Here is a 24424-nt window from a genome sequence, read left to right on the forward strand (position 1 = left end):
TATATATATATTTATATTTATATAAAAAGACTAATAATAGTATGTTAGGCATCGATAGCAGCAAGAGCTTTTCCAGGTTCTGAACAAAATTATAGACATTCAGCACATTCCATTAAAAACAAAACAAAACAAACAAACAAAAAAAAACACAAAGAATAATATCTGAAAAACAGCAAAGTTCTGTTGCTGTTGTAGTACCTGGGACCATTTTTTTTATTAGCATCTTAATCATCATCTGGAAAGAGAACATTCTAGACTAATATCATTAAATGTAGCTCTGATAAAGCATGGTCCCTACTACGTATCATAAAGCAGGTACAAGATAATTTACATTCATAGAGGTATGATACAGTACCATCCTATGTCAATAATACTAGAATCAGTTTTTGTCTGAAATTTACTTTGTCTGCAAATAAGATTGCTACCCCTGCTTTTTTTCTGAGCTCCTGTCACATGGAGAATTATTTTCTATCTTTTCACTTTCAGTCTATGGGCTTCCTCATCCTTGTTTTATTTCATTTTATATGTGCTCTTGACAGAACTTATTCTGTCCACAAATAATTTAATTTCTTCTGGACAAAATACATCCTATGAATTTTTTAAACTTAAACACATACATCTTAACACTAATGAACCATCTGTGATTAATCTCATAGGAGGAAATACATGGTGAGCATTAACATTTACCAGAAAAAATATGGCTGAAGTAGTCCATCAAAATAAGCAGTGCCATAATACTTAGGGTAGTTTGGTCTTAATTGTTGAAGAAAAAAAAATCTGTATTTAGTGTGATTCTTAGAATGAGTTAACATATTCTAATGTATCAGATAAAAGTGCATGTGAAAATAATACAGGAAAGAAAAGTTAACCTGTACTATTATGTGTATTTATTCAATTCTGAGAAATTTTGTAGTGCCACATTTACTGAATCATGTTGTACTATATAATATAGGACGATCTCTTTAAGAACTGTCAGAAAACTATCAAAAACTTCTGCAGTATCTACTGCTTAGTAGTGGCCCTTTCAAATTATTAATTAGTTTATTTATATAGTTCAGATATCTAATACTCAGTTTAAATACCTGATTGCTTACAGTTTAGTGGTTAACGTAAATATTTGATATTTTATTAACTATGATTAGTGAATATTAAAATATTTAACATTGACCACTATTGGTAATGCTTTTAATAAAACTTGTAGCATATTGTATAAAAGTACCAAATAATTGTATCTAGAGAATTTAAAGCCTAAGTAATTTCTTATTGAACAATTTTAGAAGACACTAAAATATTTGTTCAAAATGTGTTTCAAACAAACGTTGGGCAATTATACAGATTAGTCATTTCCATTTTTACTATTCTTGTTGTAATACACTAAAGTCGAAGCACTAGAAAACATTGGCCTTATATTTCATTTTGTTTCCCTCCATCACCCCATCCCACCTGGCCCTGCAATATTGTGTTCATCTGGTTTTAATGCTGTATATAGATAGGTACTGTCTTATGTAGTGAGTTATAACAAAATGCAGCTGCTTTTATCTGTATACAATGCTTGCTTTGAATTAGGAGATTGTGAAATGCTTTGAATTACTACATCCTGTATATCTAAAGTAAAAGTATTACATGTAGAAAAAAGTGGGCTGAGTGGCATATTAGAAACAATAGAAAAAATGATTAAATGTAGTTAAAAAAAACAAGCCAAGGAAATTCTCCAATTAAAAACAAAGTATATGAACAAAAGGTTAAGAGACATGGAGGACAGAATAAAAAGATCCATTTTGGAATTCCAAAAGTAAAGAAAATCTACATCTTGACACATGGTTGTAAAACACCAAATAAGGAGAAGATCCAAAATTAACAAAAAAGAAAGATAAAAATAAAGGCAACAAACAAATGAACATCAACTTACAATTCCATAAATACAATAGATAAAAAACAAAGATAAAGAATTCAGAGTTTTTCCAATTAGATACACCCACTTAAAAACTTAATGAAAGATATGCTATACTGTACAAAGGATAGGTACTCAGAAAAGATTGAGTGATTGAGAGATGCAAGAAAGACTGGAACAAATAAATTAGGTTAACTGGCCTGGGCTCTGCCTTACGTGGAGGTATACATAGAGAGATAATATTTTTGGCAACAAACAACAGAAGAAAGTGAGTATTTTCTCCAATTAAAAAACTTTTTAGGGGCTAGGGATTTAGCTCAGTGGTTGCAGTGCCTGCTTTGCAAGTGCAAGGACCCGAGTTTGATCCCTGGTACCAGGAAAAAACAAAGTCAAAAAACTTTAGAAAAGGTATTTCTAAAACACATGACTTCGAAAAAGAACTTTTATTGAAAACATACAAAGAACTACAACAAGACAATCTCAAAGAAAAATGGACAAATTATGGGCAATGCTCAAAAGAGGCTATTAAAATAGAAAAGTTTTATATTTTGTCAGTCATTAGGAAAAAATGGAAATGGAAGCCAACATGTAGTAATACTATTGCAGATAGCTTAATTAAAAATTATAAGGCAGCTAGATAAAGCTGGGCCCCTAGCATAGAAGAACAACTGAAGTGCCAGGGATTTAGCTCAGTGGCACTGTGCCTGCCTTGCAAGCACAAGGTCCTCAGTTCAATTCCCAGTAGCAGAATTTAAAAAAAAAGGAAAGGAAAACAATTGAAGCACATTTACTGGTTAACATTATACAAAGAGAAAAGGTACTATACTTACCAATTTCCCGTAGAGATGAATAGTAGTAACTGATACTCTAAATAGACATCAATCTCCCTAGCCCACTTCCTTTCCAGAAGTACATAACTTGTTTCTCCATTTGATCCCCATTTAATCAATATTGCCTGGGTGACTGTACTTATAATCTTATCGGCTGATTATGGTTTGTCCCACCTAGTGCCCACCTTGTAATTTTCTGTTGGGTCTTATGATTTGTCCCACTTTTTGCCCACCTTACCTCATGACTTTGCCCTATAAAACACATTTGAAAAGTGGGGTGGGTAGCCAACCCACTTTCTAGTTCCCTTTCTCTCCTAGAAGCTATCTTTCTCGCAATAAAGTTTTCCTACTCTTAACCTCTGTTGTCCTAGAATTCATTCTTGGATTTTATTTCTTGGTTTTTTGTTTTGTTTTGTTTTTTTGGTACCAGGGATCGAACTCTGGTCCTTATGCTTGCGAGGCAGGCGCTGGAACCACTGAGCGAAATCCCCAGCCCTCATTCTTGGGTTTTAGAGAACATGAGCTTGCATTTCAGATATCTAGCAGGTTGGAAGTTATAATGCTTCCCCTGTTTGGATTATTTTTGCTTATATGGATAACATTTTTGGATTACTTGGTGCACTATGCCAATACTACATATCCAACGAAATGGTTAAAATGAAAGAGACCAACAATATCAAGTACTGACAACAATAGACAAGTGGAACCCAACGCACTGTTGACATATTGTACAACTACTTTGGAAATCTGTTTGACAGTATCTGCTAATGCTGATCCTGTAAATTATATGCATATCCTGTAAACTAACAATTACACTCCCAGGTCCATTATCCAACAGAAATGCTTTCATGCATTTACTAAAATAAGCATATAAAACCTTTCATGGCAGAATTGTTTCCAAACTTGAAATAATTCAATTATTACCACTTTCTGGATTTAAAGTAGAATGGACAAATTGCTCTGTATTCATGGAATGTAATGCTGTACAACAAAGATGAATCCTCAACAATGTTGACGTAAGTCAGCAGAGGTAAAAAAAAAAAAGGGTTCTGGGTGAGAGAGTGAAGGAAGAGACTGAAAAGAGGCATGAACAGGGCAATGCAGAAAAAGTAATGTTTATTTCTCCATTTGGATAATGATTACATTGTTGTATTCATTTTGTAAACAATATTTTTTGTGTACTTCTCTAAATATGGGTTAAAATTTAATGAAAAAATCTACTGAAAGGACTCGGGAAAGTTTAATATATTAAAGAAAAACTTTCATGTACATTGAAATTTAGTTTTAATATATACAACTATATGATTGATTTCTTGTTTGGCATTAATCAGAAATTGCCAAATGCATATTTACATCTTCAACAGACATTATCTGTCTGTTGCAGTTTTGCCTTTTATTTACCAGACTCTGGTGAAAAACCTTACTTTCTAAACCCCAAACTAGATTTGTTCCTATCTCAGAGCACCTGCATCTGAAAAGCTCTTCCTCTACTTGGATGGCCCCATATTATCATCCAAATTCATCAAAATAATCAGAAAAACCTTTTTGATTACAATAGCTAATGTTACCACATACCCACATGTGTCCTACAATTTTGTAACTTTATTCTGCTTTATTCTCTTCACAGTACTTGTCAAAATTTTAAACCTATATTGTTTTAACTTTATTGTCAGTCTTCCTGGAATAAAATGAAAATTCTTTCAATGTGGGGACCTTGTTTGCCTATGTCTGAAAAAGTTTTAGCACATGGAAATTGTTCAGCAAACATTTGTTAATCAAAAGAATTAATGTGCAAAATGATTTAAAGGACAAACAACAAAGTAAAATAGTTCCAAACATTTTTCTCTGGAATGAAAGGTTTAAAACTGTTGATTTGTATTATAGATCATCAGGCAAATATTAAAATTTTTTTTCTTTGCGGTACTGGGGATCAAACTCAGGACCTTGGGCTTGCAAGGGAGGCACAGTGCCACTGAGCTAGATCACTAGACGCTAAAAATTTAAACTATGTGATACCTTATGTAGCAATCAGACAAATATAAACATTTAAAAACAATTATACAATACCTTATGCAGCATTTGGCCTAGGTATTTTGGGGTGCAAATTTCATTCAGAATAACAATATGAAAAGTAACTATACACACACACACGTATGTATATATAACACAATATGGCATAGTTTTCTTAAGAGGATTAATACATCCTGTGACTCAGAAATTTTACTACTTGGAATTTTTTCTTAGGAAGAATTATTTTCTTCTTATAAATTTGACCATAAGTATATTCATTCCAGGTAGTCTTAAAATAATGAAAATTGAAAACAACCTAAAATTCTGACAGTTTTAATTATTGACATGAATTATGAAATATCTGTAATACAAAATGAGTGGTCATTACAAAGTTAAAGACTAAAAGTGAACAGGAAAGCTCATAATATAAGTGAAAAAGGTAAGTTACAAGTTAAGTTTGAAGGCGGGGTTACAGTTCAGTGGTAAAGTACTTGCCCAAGAGGAAGGAAGCCCTGGGTTCAGTCCCTCACTCCCCACTCCTCAAAGAGTCCGAAATACAACTTTAGCTTTTAATTACTGCATACATAGAAAATACCTGATAGATAGATATACAAATATTAAATGTTTATTTTTGGGTAGGTGTAATTAATGATAGGTTTTTTTTCTTTTGCTACATATTCTAGCTTTTCCACAGTATCCATTCATTTATTACTTCTAAAAAAAGTATAAAAATATCTTGTTCTTTTTTTCCTCCATTATTTAATTATAAACTCAAATATTCAAGCTGATTAAGATACACTTCATGTATACATCTCTAAAGAGACATCAGAGATTGCTTGAAATATTTTACAATGGAATTGTTTTGTAAAAAAAATTTGTGAACAGAAAAATGGTAAAGCACAACTATTAAGCTATTTAATATATAGTTGATATTAACTTCTAATCTTTTTTAGAAAGACTACTTTATATGATAGAATTTAAATGCATTTACAAGATAGATAAAATTATTTTGATATAAAAGCCAGAAATGGTGAGTGCCTAACTGTAACTATTTTCTTCTTAGGTAAAGAAAAAACTGATACATTATAAAAGAAAAATGAGTCAATGGCAATATTAGGAATCAAACCAATAAGGATATTTGAAGATCTACAAATAATTCAAGAAATCATGCTATTCCACATAAAAGGTTAAAAGCTATCTGCATTTACAGCACTTAAACTATTGAAAATTCAAGTCAAAATTTTTGATTGGAAGAACCTTATATAAAAGTAACTTCTGTTATTTACCCCTGAAAACTAACAATTTTTAAGTTATTAAAGTTTGTATAACACAACTCATCTAATGTAATTTGTTTTAAATTTTTACAATTTAATATATATTCAATTATTTGAATATAAACTCTAAATTCGTGCTTCTTTAGGTAAAATGCCAATAGAAAAAAATCTTACTATTAGCTGACAGATACTTTTTCTTAAAACAAATGTCTTAACCTAAATTAGCATGTTTACAACTGAGTTTTAATATAATTTAGTTTTCATATATTATGTATCATGGTGTTTAGGGGGCTGCTTTTAAAAAATAAAGTAGGTTTAAAAATTTTAGCTAAAGAAATGAAATAAAAACTAATCAAACTTAAAAGTCCTACTTAGAAGAGGGGAAGGGTGAGTGGAGATGTTCACTGCTACTGTAGATCCATCGTCATCAGGTCACAATAAAAACAATGTAAATAATAAAATATTAATTTTATTTCACTCATTAATTATCCTATAAGACTTTCTACTCAACTTAGTAAATATTAATACATACTTCTAAGTAAGTATGGATTATGCTAAAAATAAAAGTATTAATATATAATATGAACAACCATTTGATCCACTGTTGATGTGGCTACCTGTTAATTCAATGCTTCAACATGGTAATTTATGTGAATTACCTTAACAAAATCTCTATCAGTCTTCTCTTTCCATTCTTCCCCAAATACAGTAGAAAAGGATCCTAAAGCTAAAAGAATAAATAGTATATTTAGTAAAATGCAATTAATTCTTTGGTTCTTAATATTATAAAGTGCAAAACAGGAGTATACGTACATTTTAATATTCCCTTAAAATTATATAATAAATGATAGCAGTAATAACTATGAGTAAAGTATAATAAATGATAATTTTTGAATTTATGTATTATTTCAGTTATAGAACATTTAAAAATCTGTGTTCCTATCAACTAAAGATAAACAACTTGGGCTGAGGATATAGTTCAGTGTCAGAGCACTGATCTAGCATGTGAGAAGATCTGGGGGGCTGGGGATTTGGCTCAGTGGTTCAACCACCTGTCTTGCAAGTGCAAGGACCCAAGTTCAATCCCTGGTACAAAAAAGGAAAAAAAAAATGTACAAGATCTAGGTTCAATCTCCAGCACTGCAAACAACAAAAACAACAACAAACCAACTGGTTTTCCTAAATTATAAGGACAGTAAAAAAATGAAGATTACTTTAGTAGTTACTCTGTCATCAGTTTCCATTAATAGAGAAAAATATGTTTAAAAGGATGGTATTGCTATTACATTGGTAGACTGCTATCATTTCAAAGATCTTCATATTAATTTCAGAAATCACTGTGTAATTCGTATTTCAAGAAACACAGAGGAAGGCATTCTTTGAAAACAATACAAATGAAGTCTCTCAAAATTCTCCAAAGAAAATTATTTTCAAAATAAATATAAACACCACTGTTTTTAAATATAGGATGTCTTCACTAATCCTTTATGTACTCTGAATCTCTAAGCTTTCTCTGTTGGGATGAAAGAAACATTGCTTAAGGAGCATTTGCTAAGTTAATGTTTTAGACTGCTACAATGCAGAATTATTTAGTCATTTAGCCAAATGAAGAATTCAAGAAGATAAAGTGAGTAGAAGGAATGTCCCTCTTATACAACAAAACTAACTGATAGGGTCCTTCCATACTATACTTAATATTTACATGTGATCCTATCCAATGACCAAATAATAAGACTTCACTAAAATGATTCTGATTTCCAAAAGTTTCACTTTAAGATTTTTAACATGTGTTAATTCTCCAACCACAGTCCGTACTAAATGATAAAAGTTATACTTGAAAGATCAAAATTAAAAACCAGGGATCAAAGATTATGAAAGTGAGATGGAAACCCAACAAATTTAGATCTCCAATGATACAACATAAACTGAGAAGTAATAGTCTTTGTTCCTCCCTCACATAAGAAGAATAATTTCAGGCAGGGTAAGAAAGTAATAACTACTTCTGTTTAAAACAATTTCAAAACTGTGTTCATATCAAATAATGGCAAATTTAGAAGAATCTTACTTAGATAGTTCCAAATGCAATTATATTTGAAAGTACACTTGTTGATACAAATCAGATTGCAGAAAACTGTACTCATTTGTAAGTGTCTTGTTACTTAAGATAAAACTAAGAGCAGTTAAAGATTTCAAAATATACTTTTAAAATTTATTCAGTTATGAAATACCAAATAGTTTCTTTGGTGCGAAAAACTATAATAGTACACAGGATCCTAATGAGATAATTAATAATGTGAAATAGGAAGTAAAGGGCTAAAGGTGTAGGGAAAGTGGGAATGGTGGGGGAAAGGTAATAAGGGAAAGGAAAAAAATATGAGAGACTGAAAAAATGGAAATAAAGTGTTTGTAAATGGGGAGGGGAGGAGGGGGTGAAGGGAGGGCAGGGACAAGGGGGAAAAATGAGAATCAAGACCTACTATGTAAAGGTACAGAATCCCAATGATAAATGTAACTGTATTGTATACCCAGATTGTACCAATAAACTCAATTAAAAAAAAATGTATTCAGTTAAAACTAGAAAACAGAAATCTGGTGACTGAAAAGTAAGAAGAGATAATTTCAGGGAAAACTGAACAATTTGATTTATAAAAACTACAACTAGAAAATTCTGTAAGAAGGTTATGAAACATCTGATAAAATTTAATTTGATTTTTAGGAAGCAAATTTACAAATGCTTTGAGATAAAATGTCTATCTTAGTTAAAAGACACAAAACAAGAAAAGACTTCAGAAACAATTTCTTCCACTTCCTAGTTTTCAGAATTTTGTAAAAACCAATTTTTTTTCAATCCAGGAAACCTATGTATTACTCATAGCAAATATCAAAAGCTGCAATAATACAAGCTTACTATTCAAACATTTATAGTTTTAAATTTTTTTTCAATTATTGAGCTGGGTGTGGGGGCACAGGTTTGTAATCCTAACACTTGGCAGGATGAGCCTGGAGGATCACTGGAGTTTGAGGTAAGTCTGGCTACATAGTGGGTTAAAGGCTAGCTTGAAGGACATAATAGCCCTTGTCTGAAAAATAAACAAATACCCAAAACAATCAAAATCAATAAAAAAACCCACAAACATTATCTTAAGTAATGTTTTTAATATAAAGAAGCAAATAAGGACTGCTATTATATCAATAAAAATTATTTTCTCCCTAAAAACCTTTGAAAAAATCTTTAACACCTCTATAGAATAATCATTTCATATTTTCAGTTTAAAACTTACTGTCATCGAACACCCCAGCATTTGCAAGTAATAAAGTGATGATTTTAGGGTCTTTTTCAAGTTGCATGACGTGCTTGCTTTCATTTGATAGAAGAGTGCATACATTAATAGCGAAGTCCACTTCATTTGGGAGTCCAGATAACAGTGAAAGCACCAATTTATTATAATCATTTGGCGAATTAAAGTCCATAGATAGCCCATAACTTTGCCGCAGATAATCTTAACAAAGAAAAGGACAAAAACACTTAAAATATAGGAAGGATTGGATACCCTTATGGTTAGCATCTTTTCAATGCAAGATAGGTGTGTTTTTATTTTTTCTGATAAAATACAAGCTGATCAGAAGTTAAGAGTTTTTAGGTTTATTAAATGTTAAAATTACATTTTAGAAAAAACATCAAAATACAAAAGTGTACTTACCTTCTTGGATATCACTGCCAAAGAAGTATTCTACTATTTTTAAAATTTACATAACCTATACTTTTACCCTTACAATTCAAAAGAATGTTCTGATTTATTGAGATATAATTAAAAATCACTGTTTTTTAGTTTTAGAATTCTGTGTTTTGATAAATAACTTTGAACCACACAACAGTCAAGATGCAAAATATTTCTATCACCTCAAAAAGTATCTTATATCCTGGGTACTCAATTCCAGGTCTTATCCCTTTGTACTACTAATCCTCCATTTTGTTCTACAGCTTTGTTTTTATTATAAAATGTCAAGTAAGTAGAATAACAGTACATAGCTTTTTTGTTTTTGTTTTTTTTTGGGGGGGGCGGTTGAGACAGGGTCTCACTATGTAGGTGAGACTGACCTGGAGCTCACTATGTAGCCCAGGCTGGTCTTGAACTAACAGCGATCCTCCTGCCTCAGCCTCCCTAGTGCTGGGATTACAAGTGTGGACCACCACGCCCGGCTTGTGCCTGATTTCTTTCATTTTACAAAATGCCTTTGAGATTCATATCCATGTTGATATGTGAACAGTAACACATACCCTTTTAAAACTTTGTTTATCTATTTCCTAGTTGAGAAACATTTGAGTTGTTTCTAGTTTTTGGAACCTATAAACACAGTTGCTATAAATATTTACATAGAGGATTTTGTGGGGACCTATTTTTTTCACTTGGCTTAGCCATCTACCTAGAATCGGCATGGCTAGGTCACATGTAAATGTTTAATTTTTTAAAGAAAAATGCAAAACTGTTTCCAAATGTTTTGCATTTGCCTATCTGCCATCAATTTAGAAAATTTTTATTATTCCTCATCTTGCTAGCAGTTAACAAACACTGTCAGATTGACTGATTGATTGATGTGTGAAGCAGGTGGCAGAACCACTGAGCTAAATCCCTGGCCCAGCTTTAAATATTCGAAATATTGCTTATCTAGTATTTGTTTTACAAATAGATTTTTCCAGTCAGTGGACTGTCTTTTCATTTTAAATTTTGATGAAATCTGTCCTGTATGTTTTTACTTTGCTCTTTATGTTTTTGTGTCCTAAGAAGTACTTGTTTAAAGCAAAGTAATATTAAGGTTTTCTATAGAAGAATTAATTTAAAATGCCCACTTACAAAATCTCAAAGATAGGAAAAAGGGCTTACAAAACTCTAAAATACTACATGTTACAGATATATTTTATGTTTTTAGAAATACTGAATTTCTAGAACATTGTATTTGTCAAATTTGCCTTTCACAATTCTTCTATGAAGATACTGCAAATATACCTGCAAAAACTACAAGAAATGGAGCCAGGCCTGGTGGCCATGACTGTTTTCCCAGCACTATGAGAGGTTTGATGAGGAGGATTGTAAGTTCAAGCCTAGCCTGAGCACTGAGCAAGACTGTTATGGCTTGTATCTAGATGTCCCCTGAAAGCTCATGCACTCATAGTCAGGGGTTTTTGGAGCTGGCTAGATCTAGGGTATGTGAGATTGGGATTAAGGATTTGTGGTACTAAATTAGTCCACTGATTGGAATTAGCATAGTGCTGGATGTGGATAATGGAAGCTCCACCCAGGGTATGGTGGCATCAATCAATAGGTTTATAGCCTGGATGGAACATAAAAAGAGGGAAGGCAGGTGGCAGTGGCTGTTGTTACTTGTTGCCTTCTGCCTGCCATACCATGAACCGTTTGCTTTCTCTGATGCCCCTGTGCCTTGCCACCCTGCCTTGGAGCCAGCCAACTATGGATTGAAATAAGCCTTTCCTCCTTTAATTATGGGTATTCAGTATTTTGTCTCAGCAAAAAGAAAAGTAACTAAGACAGAGAATCTGTTTCAAAATAAGAAAAAAGGGGGGGCTGGGAATTAACTTAGTGGGAAGGCCCTGGGCTCAATCAATAGCAGGAGGGAAAAAAAGGGGGCAAAGATCAGAAGTCAGGATGGAGAGGGAGAGGGAATTAAAGAAATAAAAGAACAAAAAGTAAAGAAAACCGCAATAGTCTACCCAATAATTCTACAGATATTAATGTATCCACATAAATACCAAGGAAGGTCAAAGCAGGAACTCAAAAGATTAGGTGTTTATGGCAAGAAAATATACAAAAAAACTACACAAGTGACAAAAATATTGATGTCAATGTTGAATAACAGTAAAGTTTAAAACAAAAGTTGTTCATCATTTTTGCAACAGAATATCTTCTCAAGGTTCTTTTTTAAAATATGGTACTGGGAACTGAACTCAGTCTTTTTTCTTCCTTTTTTTTTTTTTGACACAGGGTCTCACTAAATAGTTCACGCTGGCCTTGAATTTACTATGTAGCTCAGGCTTGAGGCAATCCTCCTGCCTCAGCCTCTTGAGTGTTGGGATTACAGGTGTGCACCATCACACCCGGCAGAGCCCAGGTCTTACGTAAGCTAGGAAAATACTCTGCACTTCCCCAGCCCAAAATAATTTTTCCTTCATGGTTTTAAATTACCACTAGATAATTCTATTTTTGCATTTATTCAGAACACACACACATGCACTGAAAATTAGGAAGTTTATTCTACTTTGCTTAATAATACTTGAAGCATAGGTGAAGTTGTTTTATATGTTGATAGTCATGTTAATTTGTAGAACATCATCATGATGTTTACAGTTCTTTATAAAAATAATAAACAGTACTTCCAAATTCATAAATGCTGTTCTAAAATACTACCCCTTTTCAATCTGAAGTAGATATTGTATAATCTAATGTTCCAAGGCAATTCCTTTTTTCCTCATTATGAACAACTAATTCTTGACTTTGTCTTAAAACAAACTAGATATATTACAGCATAACAAAAAGAGATGTTGTAACAAGTTCAGGAAGTCTATAATTTCTTTAACTTGTGTAGCTCTTTCAGTGAGTTTTATTACAGGCTTCTCAATCTGTATAATTCTATTAATGAGTATTATTACAGACACCCGAAATATCAAAAATTTCACATCATCTTTCTTAAAATAAAACAATTTTAATTAGGAGACTGGGGGAAACAGATACAGAAAAGCATTTTATTTTAAATCAGACTAAAGGGAACAAAGGGTTTGGGAGGTATAGTAGCAGACAATGAAATCTATTTAACCTGCAAGAATGAACAGCTCTACAATATAGGAATCATGTAACTATAAAGTTGAAAACAGTCCTAAAGGTCATTAGCATAAGCACTCAGGAGGCTGAGGCAGGATTGCCATGAGTTTGAGGCCAGCATGGCTCCAGTCAGTTCAAGGCTAGTCTGAACTCATAGCAAGACCCTATCTCAACAACAACAAACACAACAAGAAGTCATTAGCACAGTGTTTCATTCAGTGTAGTAGTATCCTCTAATAATAATATCATTGTATTAGTGTTTTTTATTACCTCTTTTTAGGAATGCAGAACTTAAGACCTAACAAGTCACATTATTTTATTGGTTTAAATTATTAGCAAGCTTTTCTACATACTGATTTAAAATATTTTAATTTTTGGTTCTTACAATAATATCCACTCATTAAAAACAATGCTAGGTTTGCTCTGTTTTTTTCTTTCTCCATTTCAATTATTTTAAAAAGCATGAGTTGAAGTCTCTTCTAAGTTGACAGAATTTAAGAAGAGATTCTATTTGTTCAGCAGTTTTTCATTGAGGAACAAATGTGGAGTTAAAGTCAACATGAAGAAGCACCAAAAAAAGACAAGATGAAAACAAAACAAAAGAACTGGTGATATATCAATACAAATGAGACAGTTTAAACATAAGCATTATCTTTTAGAGAGTCCAGTGCTATATAACTACAACAATAATAAATATTATCAAAAAACATACTTAGAACGCAACTTTCATAAAGAACATAACCTTGAAAAAAGTATCTCCTTTTTTTTTAGGCCAAATGCTGATTGAAGAAAAATGTTCATACTTATCTCCCTAGATCTCTCTCTCTCTCCCTCTCTCTCTCTCTCTCTCTCTCTCTCTCATATCTCAGATTCAATCCCTAGAGCCATTAAAAATTAGAACCCACAACTCTGTTCAAATCTGTTTATCAGATCCTCAACTGGATTATCTCCAATTTTGAGTTCTTTCTAGTTGCATATTCTTGTCTAATTTTTATATTATAAATGACTCAATGGACCTTCCTATCCTCATTTTATTTTATTTTATTGGTTTTTTGAGACAGGATCTCATTATGTAGTTCAGGCAGACCTGGAACTCACGGTGATCCTCCTGCCTTAGCCTCCCAAGTGCTGAGCACTGAGATAAAAGGCATGATTTACCACACCAAGATCTTCTCTTCTTATTTAGTGACTACTCAGAATAAACTGCTTAGCTAACAAGTTAAAAAGTATGTAATAAAAAAGAAAGTTTACTTGAAAGTATAGATATTTGTAACTCTAATAAAAATTCCTATAACTAAAATTCTTAAACAACCTATGATAGAAAGGGCCTTGATACCAATGTCAATCTTTGAAAGATGGACCACTATACTATCTTAATTGTTCTCATGTACACAGGGACTTATTCATGGGATGATAGCTACTTTTCCAATTCAAAACTATGGACCTGTGCCCTGTTAATTTCCAATGACACTTACCTGACACACTGTGTTGCTGGTAATTGTAGGAAGATGGAATTGCACCAATAGGAAGCTGTGGCTTTGGATTGCCAGGTGGTACTTCATCATCATCCTCCCCAAAATGATGAACTTTCTCGTATTTTTCTAGGTAACTAAAATAGAAAAATAGTACAGTAATTTACATCTTATTTTTAACTCCCACAACATGTTATTTTCTAGTTGCTCCCAAATCTAATAATAAACAAATTAGTACAGTGCCACAAATTTGTTACTGAAACAGTTAACTTCAGTTATCAATTACATTTCACATAACCTCAATGCAGTGGAGTGTTGGTATTTTCAAAAGAACATCCTACTACTCAAAACCACAACAGCAACAGCAGTGAATATCAAAGGACATCTACAGATGAACAATAGTATATTTGTTTATTGTTTTTTAAATTATACATGGTTGCTGAAAAAAAAAGTGAAAATTAAAGGATTTCCTAACTCTGGACTCTCCATTTTACCAAAAGAAAACAACATGTTTTCATATTTCAGCACATTTTTGTGAATATTTCTATTTAACAATATAGTTTAGAGGTCTAAGTATGTAATTATATACTGTACTGTTTCATTTTTTAAAAAATGAAATAGTATTTGATCCTACTGATATATAAGAATTAACCTTGTTCTCTGGTGATATAGTCAGATTATTTTCAGTTTTTTTTGCTCTCACAAATCATGTTGCAATAGGCTTAATCTGTATATTTAATTAAATATTTTCTCCTGATAGTAGAAATGGTATGGGTGATACAGATGTGGTTAAATTCCCATCTAAAAGTAGTACACCTAATAAATTTTTATCAATTTATAAGGTAATTCCTGTATTCCCACTGTATCATCATAAATGATATGAGTAATCCTAGTATTAATTAAAATTTCAAATTCACACTCTATTTCTACTTACTAGTTTATAGTAAGATTCCCAATAAAAATTTAAAATGAGGACAAATGGTCAAACCATGTCAAACACAATACTATGTATTCTAACATAGTTGTTATTGCATAAATAAGTCAAACTAATTGCATAAATAAATCAAATTGACATATCCACATTTACCATAAAAAGTGGTGTATATGATTTATTTTATATATCAATCCTAGCATTTTGTTTTTGTACAAAACTTTAACCTTCAAGGTAGAAAGGGTAGAAGCTAAACTTTTATAAATATAAAAACTGTTTCACATTTTCTCCTTTCCATTTTAAAAGCAAAATAATCTACACTCTCAAGCCTGGAAAGGAATTAAAACGTCACTTCTGTTCCTTTCAAGTTCTTCAGAAAAGCTTAATTTGATCAGGAAACTCTTCTCCTAGCAGGCAGGGCAGCTCAACAGCTCGTGAATCCAATACTTTACTCTTGCAGATATAGCATATTAAAGCAGAGATATATGTTCAGATATAACCTCTGAGCATTGAGTAAGGTACGCAGCTGCACAAATTTCAATCTGATCCCGGGATAGAATTTACAGTCTAAAAACATAAAAGGGGCTGGGGATTTGGTTCCACTGCCTGCCTGCCTCACAAGTGCAAGGGCCTGTGTTCAATCCCCAGTACCAAAACAAAACACAAAAGAATGCTCAAAAGGGGGCAGTTTCTTACTAGTATAAATCTATAATGAACTTACATGGGTAAATGAATCGAGCTTATTTTTTTGGATTATTAATGCAACTACCATAGAAAGAAGAACAGGTATAAATTTAGACATAAAAGCAACCTAAATAAAGGCTGCTCAAAAATTACGTGACATGTCTTCTGAGAGAAAACATTACTAGTAAGGGCTATGGGCAGGAACTTTTCTTTTGTTCCTAAACACCCAAAACGGAATATAAGCAATATGGAGTAAACCAACAACACCATGAGTACTATATATTTTAATAAACAGTATACATTATTGCTTACATAAAAATCTTCACAATTCAACTCTTCCTAAGATTTTTTTAAAAATACATGACTTCTGGTCACTTGTGACATTCTAATACTATGCCTCCAAACAGAGACTAGGCACAATTCCAATCCACGGAAATTTATAGTTTAAGCTGTTAGAATGTTTGGAAATTTTATATCTCTGGCTTAAGTACTATCTTTTCTCAATGCTATCATTAACTATTACCAATGGAGTTACAAAAGGTTTTGCCACCAGTTCTGATCTCTTGTCCTCTCACTAAATAACCATGAAATCTTTTTTTTTTCTTTTTGGTTTTTCAAAATTATATTTCTGAAAAGTTTAAACAGACAAGAGAATCAAGCCAAAATACAAAGAAATACAAAGTTACATTTCAAAGTCTTCTGATTTAGTTCTCTAGTATGGCCTTGAGTTTATACACTAATAGATCACTCTGTTTACCTATAAACGAAATATGCTAGGCTGAACATTTCTTTTTCTATTTAGTGTGAATGGCATCAATTTGAAGAGTTAGCATTAACCAAACAAGTATTTACTGAACTCCTACAGTAACCTGCCCTAGCACACCACATATTTAACTTCAAACTGATAAATGATTAGAATCCAGATGAAAGTAACTCTCGTCAGGCAAAAAAAACTTGGTCCCCTTATTTATCATTAGGAAAAGATTTAGGAGGGATGAGTTACATCTTCATTTTCTTTGAATTGTCATTAATTCTTTTCAGGGTAGATTCTATGTTGTACTTCCTATATTCTATGCCATACTTCCTTTCTCATTAAAGAAAGACATCAAATAGAAAGAAGTGAAATATAATATAAAATCAAATGGTGCTACTCATCTAAAACTTGAGCTTAAGTGTGAAGGTTGGAAGTACAGCTCAGTGGTAGAGCTCTTGGCTAGAATGTGCCAAGCTCTGAGTTTTATCCCCAGCACCACAAAAAGCCAACAACAAAAGCATGACCAATACAATAAATGGAAAGTTGCTCATTCAAAATAGCATTTGGGCCGGGGATTTAGCTCAGTAGTGTTACACCTGTCCAACAAGTGTAAGGTCCTGAGTTTCATTCCCAGTACCAGAAAAAAAAAAAAAAAATAGACACTATTAAAATGAATGTGGGAAAATTTAACATATCCTTTGAGTATCGAATTGATTAACTAGATTAGGTTATAGAACTCGACTATAATCACAAATAAGATTTATTAAATGTAGCAATTCTTAATCTCCAGGGAAATTCCAAATTTGATCATATATCACGTCACACAGAAAATCACAATAAATTCAACATTAAATTTTTTTAATTTTTAAAAAATTTTTGGTACTGGGGATTAAACTCGGGTCCTTGTGTTTGCAAGGCAGGCAGTGGCACCACTGAGCTAAATCCCTGAACACAACATTAAATATTTTATAGGGTACATTCTGTAGCTATGATGCAATCAAAGAAATTTTCTTAGAAATCAAAATCAAATACTTGGACAATTAAAAATAATTTTCTATTATAAAAATTCCAAAGCCATATGCAAGGCTAGAAAGACTAGTAAAATAATACCTCCATCTACAGCTATCAATTCATGGTCAATCTAGTTTCATCTTATTTCAATCAATATTCTTCCAGATTAATTTAAATGCTCAACATATAATTTCATCTATAATTATTTTGTCAGGCTACTTGAAAATTAAAAACAGTAACAACCACCACCACCATCCACAAGTTTTGATTCTTCCTAGTTCAAGGCCAAAAAACAATCAAATGTGTATGATGGAAACACTTCCATATAAAACAGAAAGATAACAGGGCTCATATTTATCTCCCCCCTTAAATCCAAATGAAATGAAACTTTACAGGCAAAAATAAATATTGGCGACATTCTAAAGTTAGAAACTTTAGGAATTCTGGTACATTTAAGGCAGCTTAGTATTCACAACTTGCAGAAACTTATAAAGTATTTTGGGAAACACCAGTATGGAAAAACTGGTATCATGAGGTGATGATGATTCCTATTACTGTGATATATAAGCACTTCAAGATTAAAAACCAGGCACAAAACCAAATATGGGAGCCTGGAAACTATAAAGATAATGAAGTTTCTCTGTGAGGACTGGCCAGAAAGAGCATTTAAAAAGTAGCTCTCACATTGTAGAAGATCACATTGGTAATGTATAACATGAGTTTGAGAAGCCTGTCTACACAGAAAGGAAAAAAATTAATGAAAAAAATTAGTTGCTAAAAAGGGCCTATAGATAAACAGGGACATAAATGTAGAAAGAAAAAATGTAAAAACGGATCATCCCAAAGACAGTAAATGATAAAAACAGAAGAATTTCTTTAGATAAAAGGTACAGTATACACATAAAAAAGCTGTGAGGGGCTAGGGTATTACAATGCAAGGGTAATCAGGCAAAAGTTAATGGAAGGCAAAATCACTCAGATACTTCTTTTTTTTTTTTTTTTTTTTTTTTTTTTTTTGCGGTACTGGGGATTGAACTCAGGACCTTGTGTTTGCAAGGCAGGTGTGGCGCCACTGAGCTAAATCCCCAGTCCCAAATATACCTTAATGAAAGATTTAAGCCTCAAATATAACAGAAGATTCTTACAACTATCCAGCTATTAATCCAGGTATTACAGTTGTACACCAAAAAGCTTAAGGAACATTTGAACTAAACCAGATTTCTCTTCACAATTAATTAATAATGAACAAATATCAGACTTGGAGGAGAAAGGTTATTTCATGAGAACTCCTGCCCAAACATGTCTTTCATCTAAAACAACAAAAATTAATTTTCAGATATATAAAATCTCAGAATAAAGCTGCACAACTCTCTGGGGAAAACCAAAAAAACACTCAAATAAGGACTTTAATTGATGGGAGAACCAATACTAAGGAATGGTTAGAAAAAGGGAGTCAAGCCGGGGATTTAGCTCAGCCTCTCAAGCACAAGGTCCCAAGTTCGATCCCTGGTACCAACCCCCCCCCAAGAACAACAACAACAACAACAACAACAACACCAAAATCCCCAACAACAAAAAAACAAACAAACAAATAAAAAGAGAATAAAATGATGGCTACTGAGTGCCAGGGACTTGGGGAAAAGAGATGTTAGTAAAAGGCTACCAACTTTCAAAAAGGTTAACAAAGTTAAATGATAGATGTGGATTTAATTTTGATGATCATTAAAAAATATATCAAATCATCACATTCTATAGGTTAAAATCAAAAAATTTTAAGTTAATTACAATTTACTATAGACGGAAAATTTTAAAAATAAGGGCTGATTAAGTAGCATGTATGACTAACAATGAACACGATACCAAATTCAGCTTCAACACTAATTGTGGTATTATAAAAGAGAAGACAAATGTCATTGGTTAATTACAAAGGGGGGATATAGAAAATGTATAATCATTAAGATGATTTGAAAATGATACTTCTACTATGACATGCAGGAACTTTTCCACAAAAATAGAGAAGGAAGTAGCAAGAAGAATTAACACTACTCAATGTGTTAGTTACACAGGAAAAGAGAACTAAATGGGTTTGTTCTCAATTAATACTAAAGGAAATATGTTCTCAGCTGTATCTCTAAGCTTTTCAAATGTTTAACTATAAAATTAATTAAAATAATTACTTTTCATCATTATCTTTGACAAGGAAATGCAGACATTAATGCATTTATATATAGAAAAAAGGAGGAAACAAAGAATAGTCTGATGCAGCAATTGCACTCTTAGGCATCTATCGTAGAAAAAACTGGAAACAACATAAATACCATAAATGATAACATCAATTAAAAACACTGGCATATTTATGCAGTGAAGTGCTTATCAGGACAGTGAAAAGTAACAAGCTAAACTGAATCCATATGAATAGCCATGAAGAACAAATACTATGTTAAAAAATCTTTTTAGATTACATTATAATTCTATTGACATAAAGATCATAAACATGTAAAATATTTTGAATATATTTTGGCAATATACAAATGTGAGAAAGTCATAAAGAAAGGTAAGATTATTATTGAGTAAAAAAGGGAAAGGGAAGAGTAAAGACTGGCAGCAAAATACAGCCTCTCTGAAGCTAGTCAAGATACCTAGAAAAAAAGACTTAGTGAAGAAAAAAAATTCTCTAACAATAAAAAGAGAGCTGAAAGGAAAAGTAGAAACTACAGAGAAACGGGAGAAACTGAACATAATGCAAAAATGATGTTTTCCACATAGTAGGTGAGAGTAGGGAAGAAATCCAGTAGCAATGCCTGGCATATGAGAGAGAGAGACTGTTTAAGAGTTTAAAACTGAGCTATAGAACTATAAACCAATTACACTAACAGGGTTTCAGGGGTCATGTGATCACAGTGACTGAGTGGGAGATGGCCACAAGAGACAGTAACAGAATCAGGCATGGTTGCACACACCTGAAACCCCAGCACTCAGGAAGCAGAGACAGCAGGATCATCAGGAGTTCAAGGTCAGCATACAAGATGAGATCAAGGCCAGCCTAAACTATATAGCAAGACCCTATATCCCACAAAAACAAGAAAACGGACAGATAGAGAGAGGGAGAGGAACAAATACCAGAGGGTACTGGCTACACATAATCCCCCTGGGAAATTTAGACTCAGACTGGGAAAGAAACAGGGATTCTACCCTCTATGGTTGAAAAGCCAGGCTATCCTATTTTCAGACAAAGAAGACTTCAAGTCAAAACTGAAAAGGCAATGATCATTATATATTAGATAAGGGAACAATGAAAAGATAATAATTAAAAAGATATATCCACCAAACACTGCTACAAAAGCTTCATAAAATAAACACTACTGGACATAGAAAATCAGCAGAATTATAGTGTATCCTCTATCATAAATAGATGATAAAAAAACATCAACAAAGAAAGATCTGAGTTCACACACCTTCAAAAAATTGGACTTAGGAGATATATCTTCAGGTGTTCTACCCCCAAATAACAGAATATACATCTGCAGCAGCATACAGAAGTTTCTCCAAAGTAGACTACATACTAGCCAGCAAAGCAGGCATAAGTAAATACAGAAAAAATGAAATTATGCCATATCAGATCACAGTGGAATGAAACTCCACTCTTTCATTCATGGCAAAATAAACCACAGGAATTACAGAAACACAAGGAGATTAAGAAATACACTCTTAAATAATCAAAGTCACGGAAGAAATCAAGGATGAAATTAGTTCCTAAAAGAATAATGCCAGTACAACACACCAAAACCTATGAGACACCATGAAAGCAGTCCTAAAAAGAAAGATTATATAGCTGTAAATGTGCACACCAGAACAGAACAAACTCAAATAAATAACCCAGTGATGCACCTCAAGATACTAGAAAAACAAGAACAATCAAATACAAAGCTATTACAATACAGAAAATTATCAAGATCAGAGCAGAAATTAATGACATTGAGATTAAATACAAAGAGTCATTGAATCAAAGATCTGGTTCTATAAATGAATAAAAATAGATAAATTCTTAGCCAATTTTACCCCCAAAAGGAATAAAAAGACATATATCTATGAAATTAGAAATAAAAAGGCAAAATTACAACACACTGCACAGATCCAGATTGTTATGAACTAAGTTGAAAACTTGTATTCTAATAAAATGGAGAATTCAAAAGAAATGGATAGATTCCTAGATACATATGAATTCTCAAAACTGAATTTAGAAGATATAAAAACCCTGAATAATTCAGTAACAGGCAAAGAAATAGAGGCAATAATAAAAAACAAAACAAAACAGAAAAGCACAGGACTTGATGGACTGACTCTACAAGAACTTCAGCGAAGATCTAATGCCAACACTCCTTATACCCTAATGAAATGTAAAGGGTAGAAGTACTTCCAAACTCATTCCTGGAAGTTACCCTTACCTGGATTCTAAAACCAGACAAAGACTCAACTGAAAAAGAAAACTACAGACCAATCTCTTTAATCAACATACATATAAAAATTCAGCAAGAAACTGGCAAACAATGCAACGAATCACTGGAATGATAATTCATCATAACCAAGTAGGCTTCATCCCAGGAATGTAAGCATGGTTCAACTTACACAAATCAATAAATATAATACACCACACAAACAAGGACAAAATCACACAATCATCTTGATACATGGGGAAAAAGACTTTCACAAACTCTAACATCCATTCAGAAGAAAATAGATATAGAAAGGCTTTCTCTCAATCTGATAAAAGACATTTATGACAAATCTAATATAAAAAAGAAACACTAAATCTGCTGGAAGATAGAATATGTACAGTGCTTGAGGACATAGGAGTAGGCAAAGGCTTCATGAACAAAAGCCTGACCACACAGTAAATACTACAGAGAATCAACAACTGGGACCTCATCTTATTAAGAAGTTTTTGCATAGCAAAAGAAATACCAATAGAATGAAAAGGCAATTTACACAGTGGGAAAAAATTTTAGCCAGTGAGTTGTTCCTCAGACATATGACCAACATTTAGAACGTATGAAAAATTTAAAGAAATCAGTCCCTCCAAATGTGAAGACCCAATCCTAAAATGGGTATCTGAGACAAATGGACACTTTCCAGATAAAGAAGTAGAAACACCAAATATGTGAAAAAATGTTCAACATTACTGGTCATTCAAGAGATGCAAATTAAAACAATGTTGAGATTCCATCTCACTCCAGAAAAAATGGCTATTATCAAGAAATCAAACAACAACAAATGCTGGTGGGGATGTGGAGAAAAAGAACCTTTCTCCGTTGTTGGTGGGAGTGTAGACTGGTGCAACCACTGTAGAAATTGGTGTGGAGATTCATCAAAAAACTAGGATTAAAGGTCCCATTTGACTCAGGTATTCTCCTTCTGGGTATATTCTCAGAAGAATTAAAAACATCACACCATAGCAATATATATGCATCCATATTTATAGTGTAATAGCTAAATCTTGGAAACAGCTCAAATGATGGATAAAAATATGTCATTTTAAAAAGCAACAGAGTACTAATCTGCCATAAAGAAGGATAAACTTGAGAAATTTCTAGGTCAACAGATGCACCCTGAAACCATAAAGTGAAATAAATCAAACACACATGTAAATACAAGAAACTGAAAGTGTAAATAAGGACTAAAATGTATAACAGATACTGTGAAATAGGAATTATTCAAAATTATACCAAGTGTGAGATACTTTGTTAATAACTAAAATGTTTTATGCAAAAAAGTATATAGTACTATTAAGGAAATGAGTTGAGAGATTAGCAAATGAAAATATATGCTTTTACAATCATGATACAGTGTATTTACCATTGTTCTTTTTAATTTTTGTTATGAAAAATTATTTTTTCATAGAATGGCTTTATATTTTATTAATATCTACTTGTATTACATTAATATAAAGATAATTTTTGAAATTTATTAATGAGGAAAAACTAAAACTTTTCTGCTGAAATCAGGAACAAGACAAGGATTTCCACTCTCACCACTCCTGTTCAATATAGTAGTTGAAACTTTGGCTAGCGCACTCAGGCAAGAGAAAAAATTATAAGCGATACATGTAAGAAATGGAAGAAGTCAATTATCTCCATTTGAATAAGACATGACCTTTTACACAGAGACGCAAAAAAAAAAAAAAAAAAATTGCACCAGAAGCCTCCAAATAATAAATTTAGAGTGAAGGGACAAATTACAGAATGGGAAAAAAATGCCAGCTATTTCTCTTTTGGGGGATGGAGCCGGGAGGAAGCTCTTTAATAGCAAGTGGATGGTAATTAATTACAGCTTTGGATGAGAACCTGCTCTCCCGGGAAGGGAGGACAGAGCAAATAGGGATAGAGTGCAAGAGAAGATTTACAGGGTTCAATGTATCTAACAAAGGGCTACAGTTTTTGGCAACCCATTTCACAGTTTTGTAATTTACAAGAGATTTGTTTCAAAGGAAATACGAAGGCAAAGAAAGAACACACACCCTAGAGGAAACACTTCTTGCCTAAAACAACAACAAAGCAAAAAACAAACCATAACCCCATCCTTTCCTTCTTTCTCTTACTGTGGAGATGGCTACATTTTGCCTCTCATTCACAGATCAGGAATGGATCACAGTGTCAGATTTGTCCATCACTGAAGATCTACTTCTTCCTCTAAGAAGGTGACATTTGGTGTACAGAGTGCTGCTCTGCATCTTTTTA

At 32.5% G+C, this 24424-nt stretch overlaps 1 protein-coding gene across 1 annotated transcript in view; it reads right to left on the bottom strand.

Annotated features, from left to right (window-relative positions):
• The window catches only part of Arid2 (AT-rich interaction domain 2), a 158948-nt gene that overhangs the window by 58545 nt on the left and 75979 nt on the right, over positions 1-24424 (bottom strand). The window contains exons 3-5 of the mRNA XM_010638385.1: positions 14314-14447; positions 9287-9505; positions 6665-6732 (exon numbers count right to left, since the gene is read on the bottom strand). Coding sequence (XP_010636687.1) covers positions 6665-6732; positions 9287-9505; positions 14314-14447 — 421 coding nt within the window. The remainder of the gene's footprint in view (positions 1-6664; positions 6733-9286; positions 9506-14313; positions 14448-24424) is intronic.

The sequence above is a fragment of the Fukomys damarensis genome, unplaced genomic scaffold (assembly GCF_012274545.1).
Source record: "Fukomys damarensis isolate Sample0158 unplaced genomic scaffold, DMR_v1.0_HiC HiC_scaffold_15, whole genome shotgun sequence".
Taxonomy (NCBI): Eukaryota; Metazoa; Chordata; class Mammalia; order Rodentia; family Bathyergidae; genus Fukomys; species Fukomys damarensis.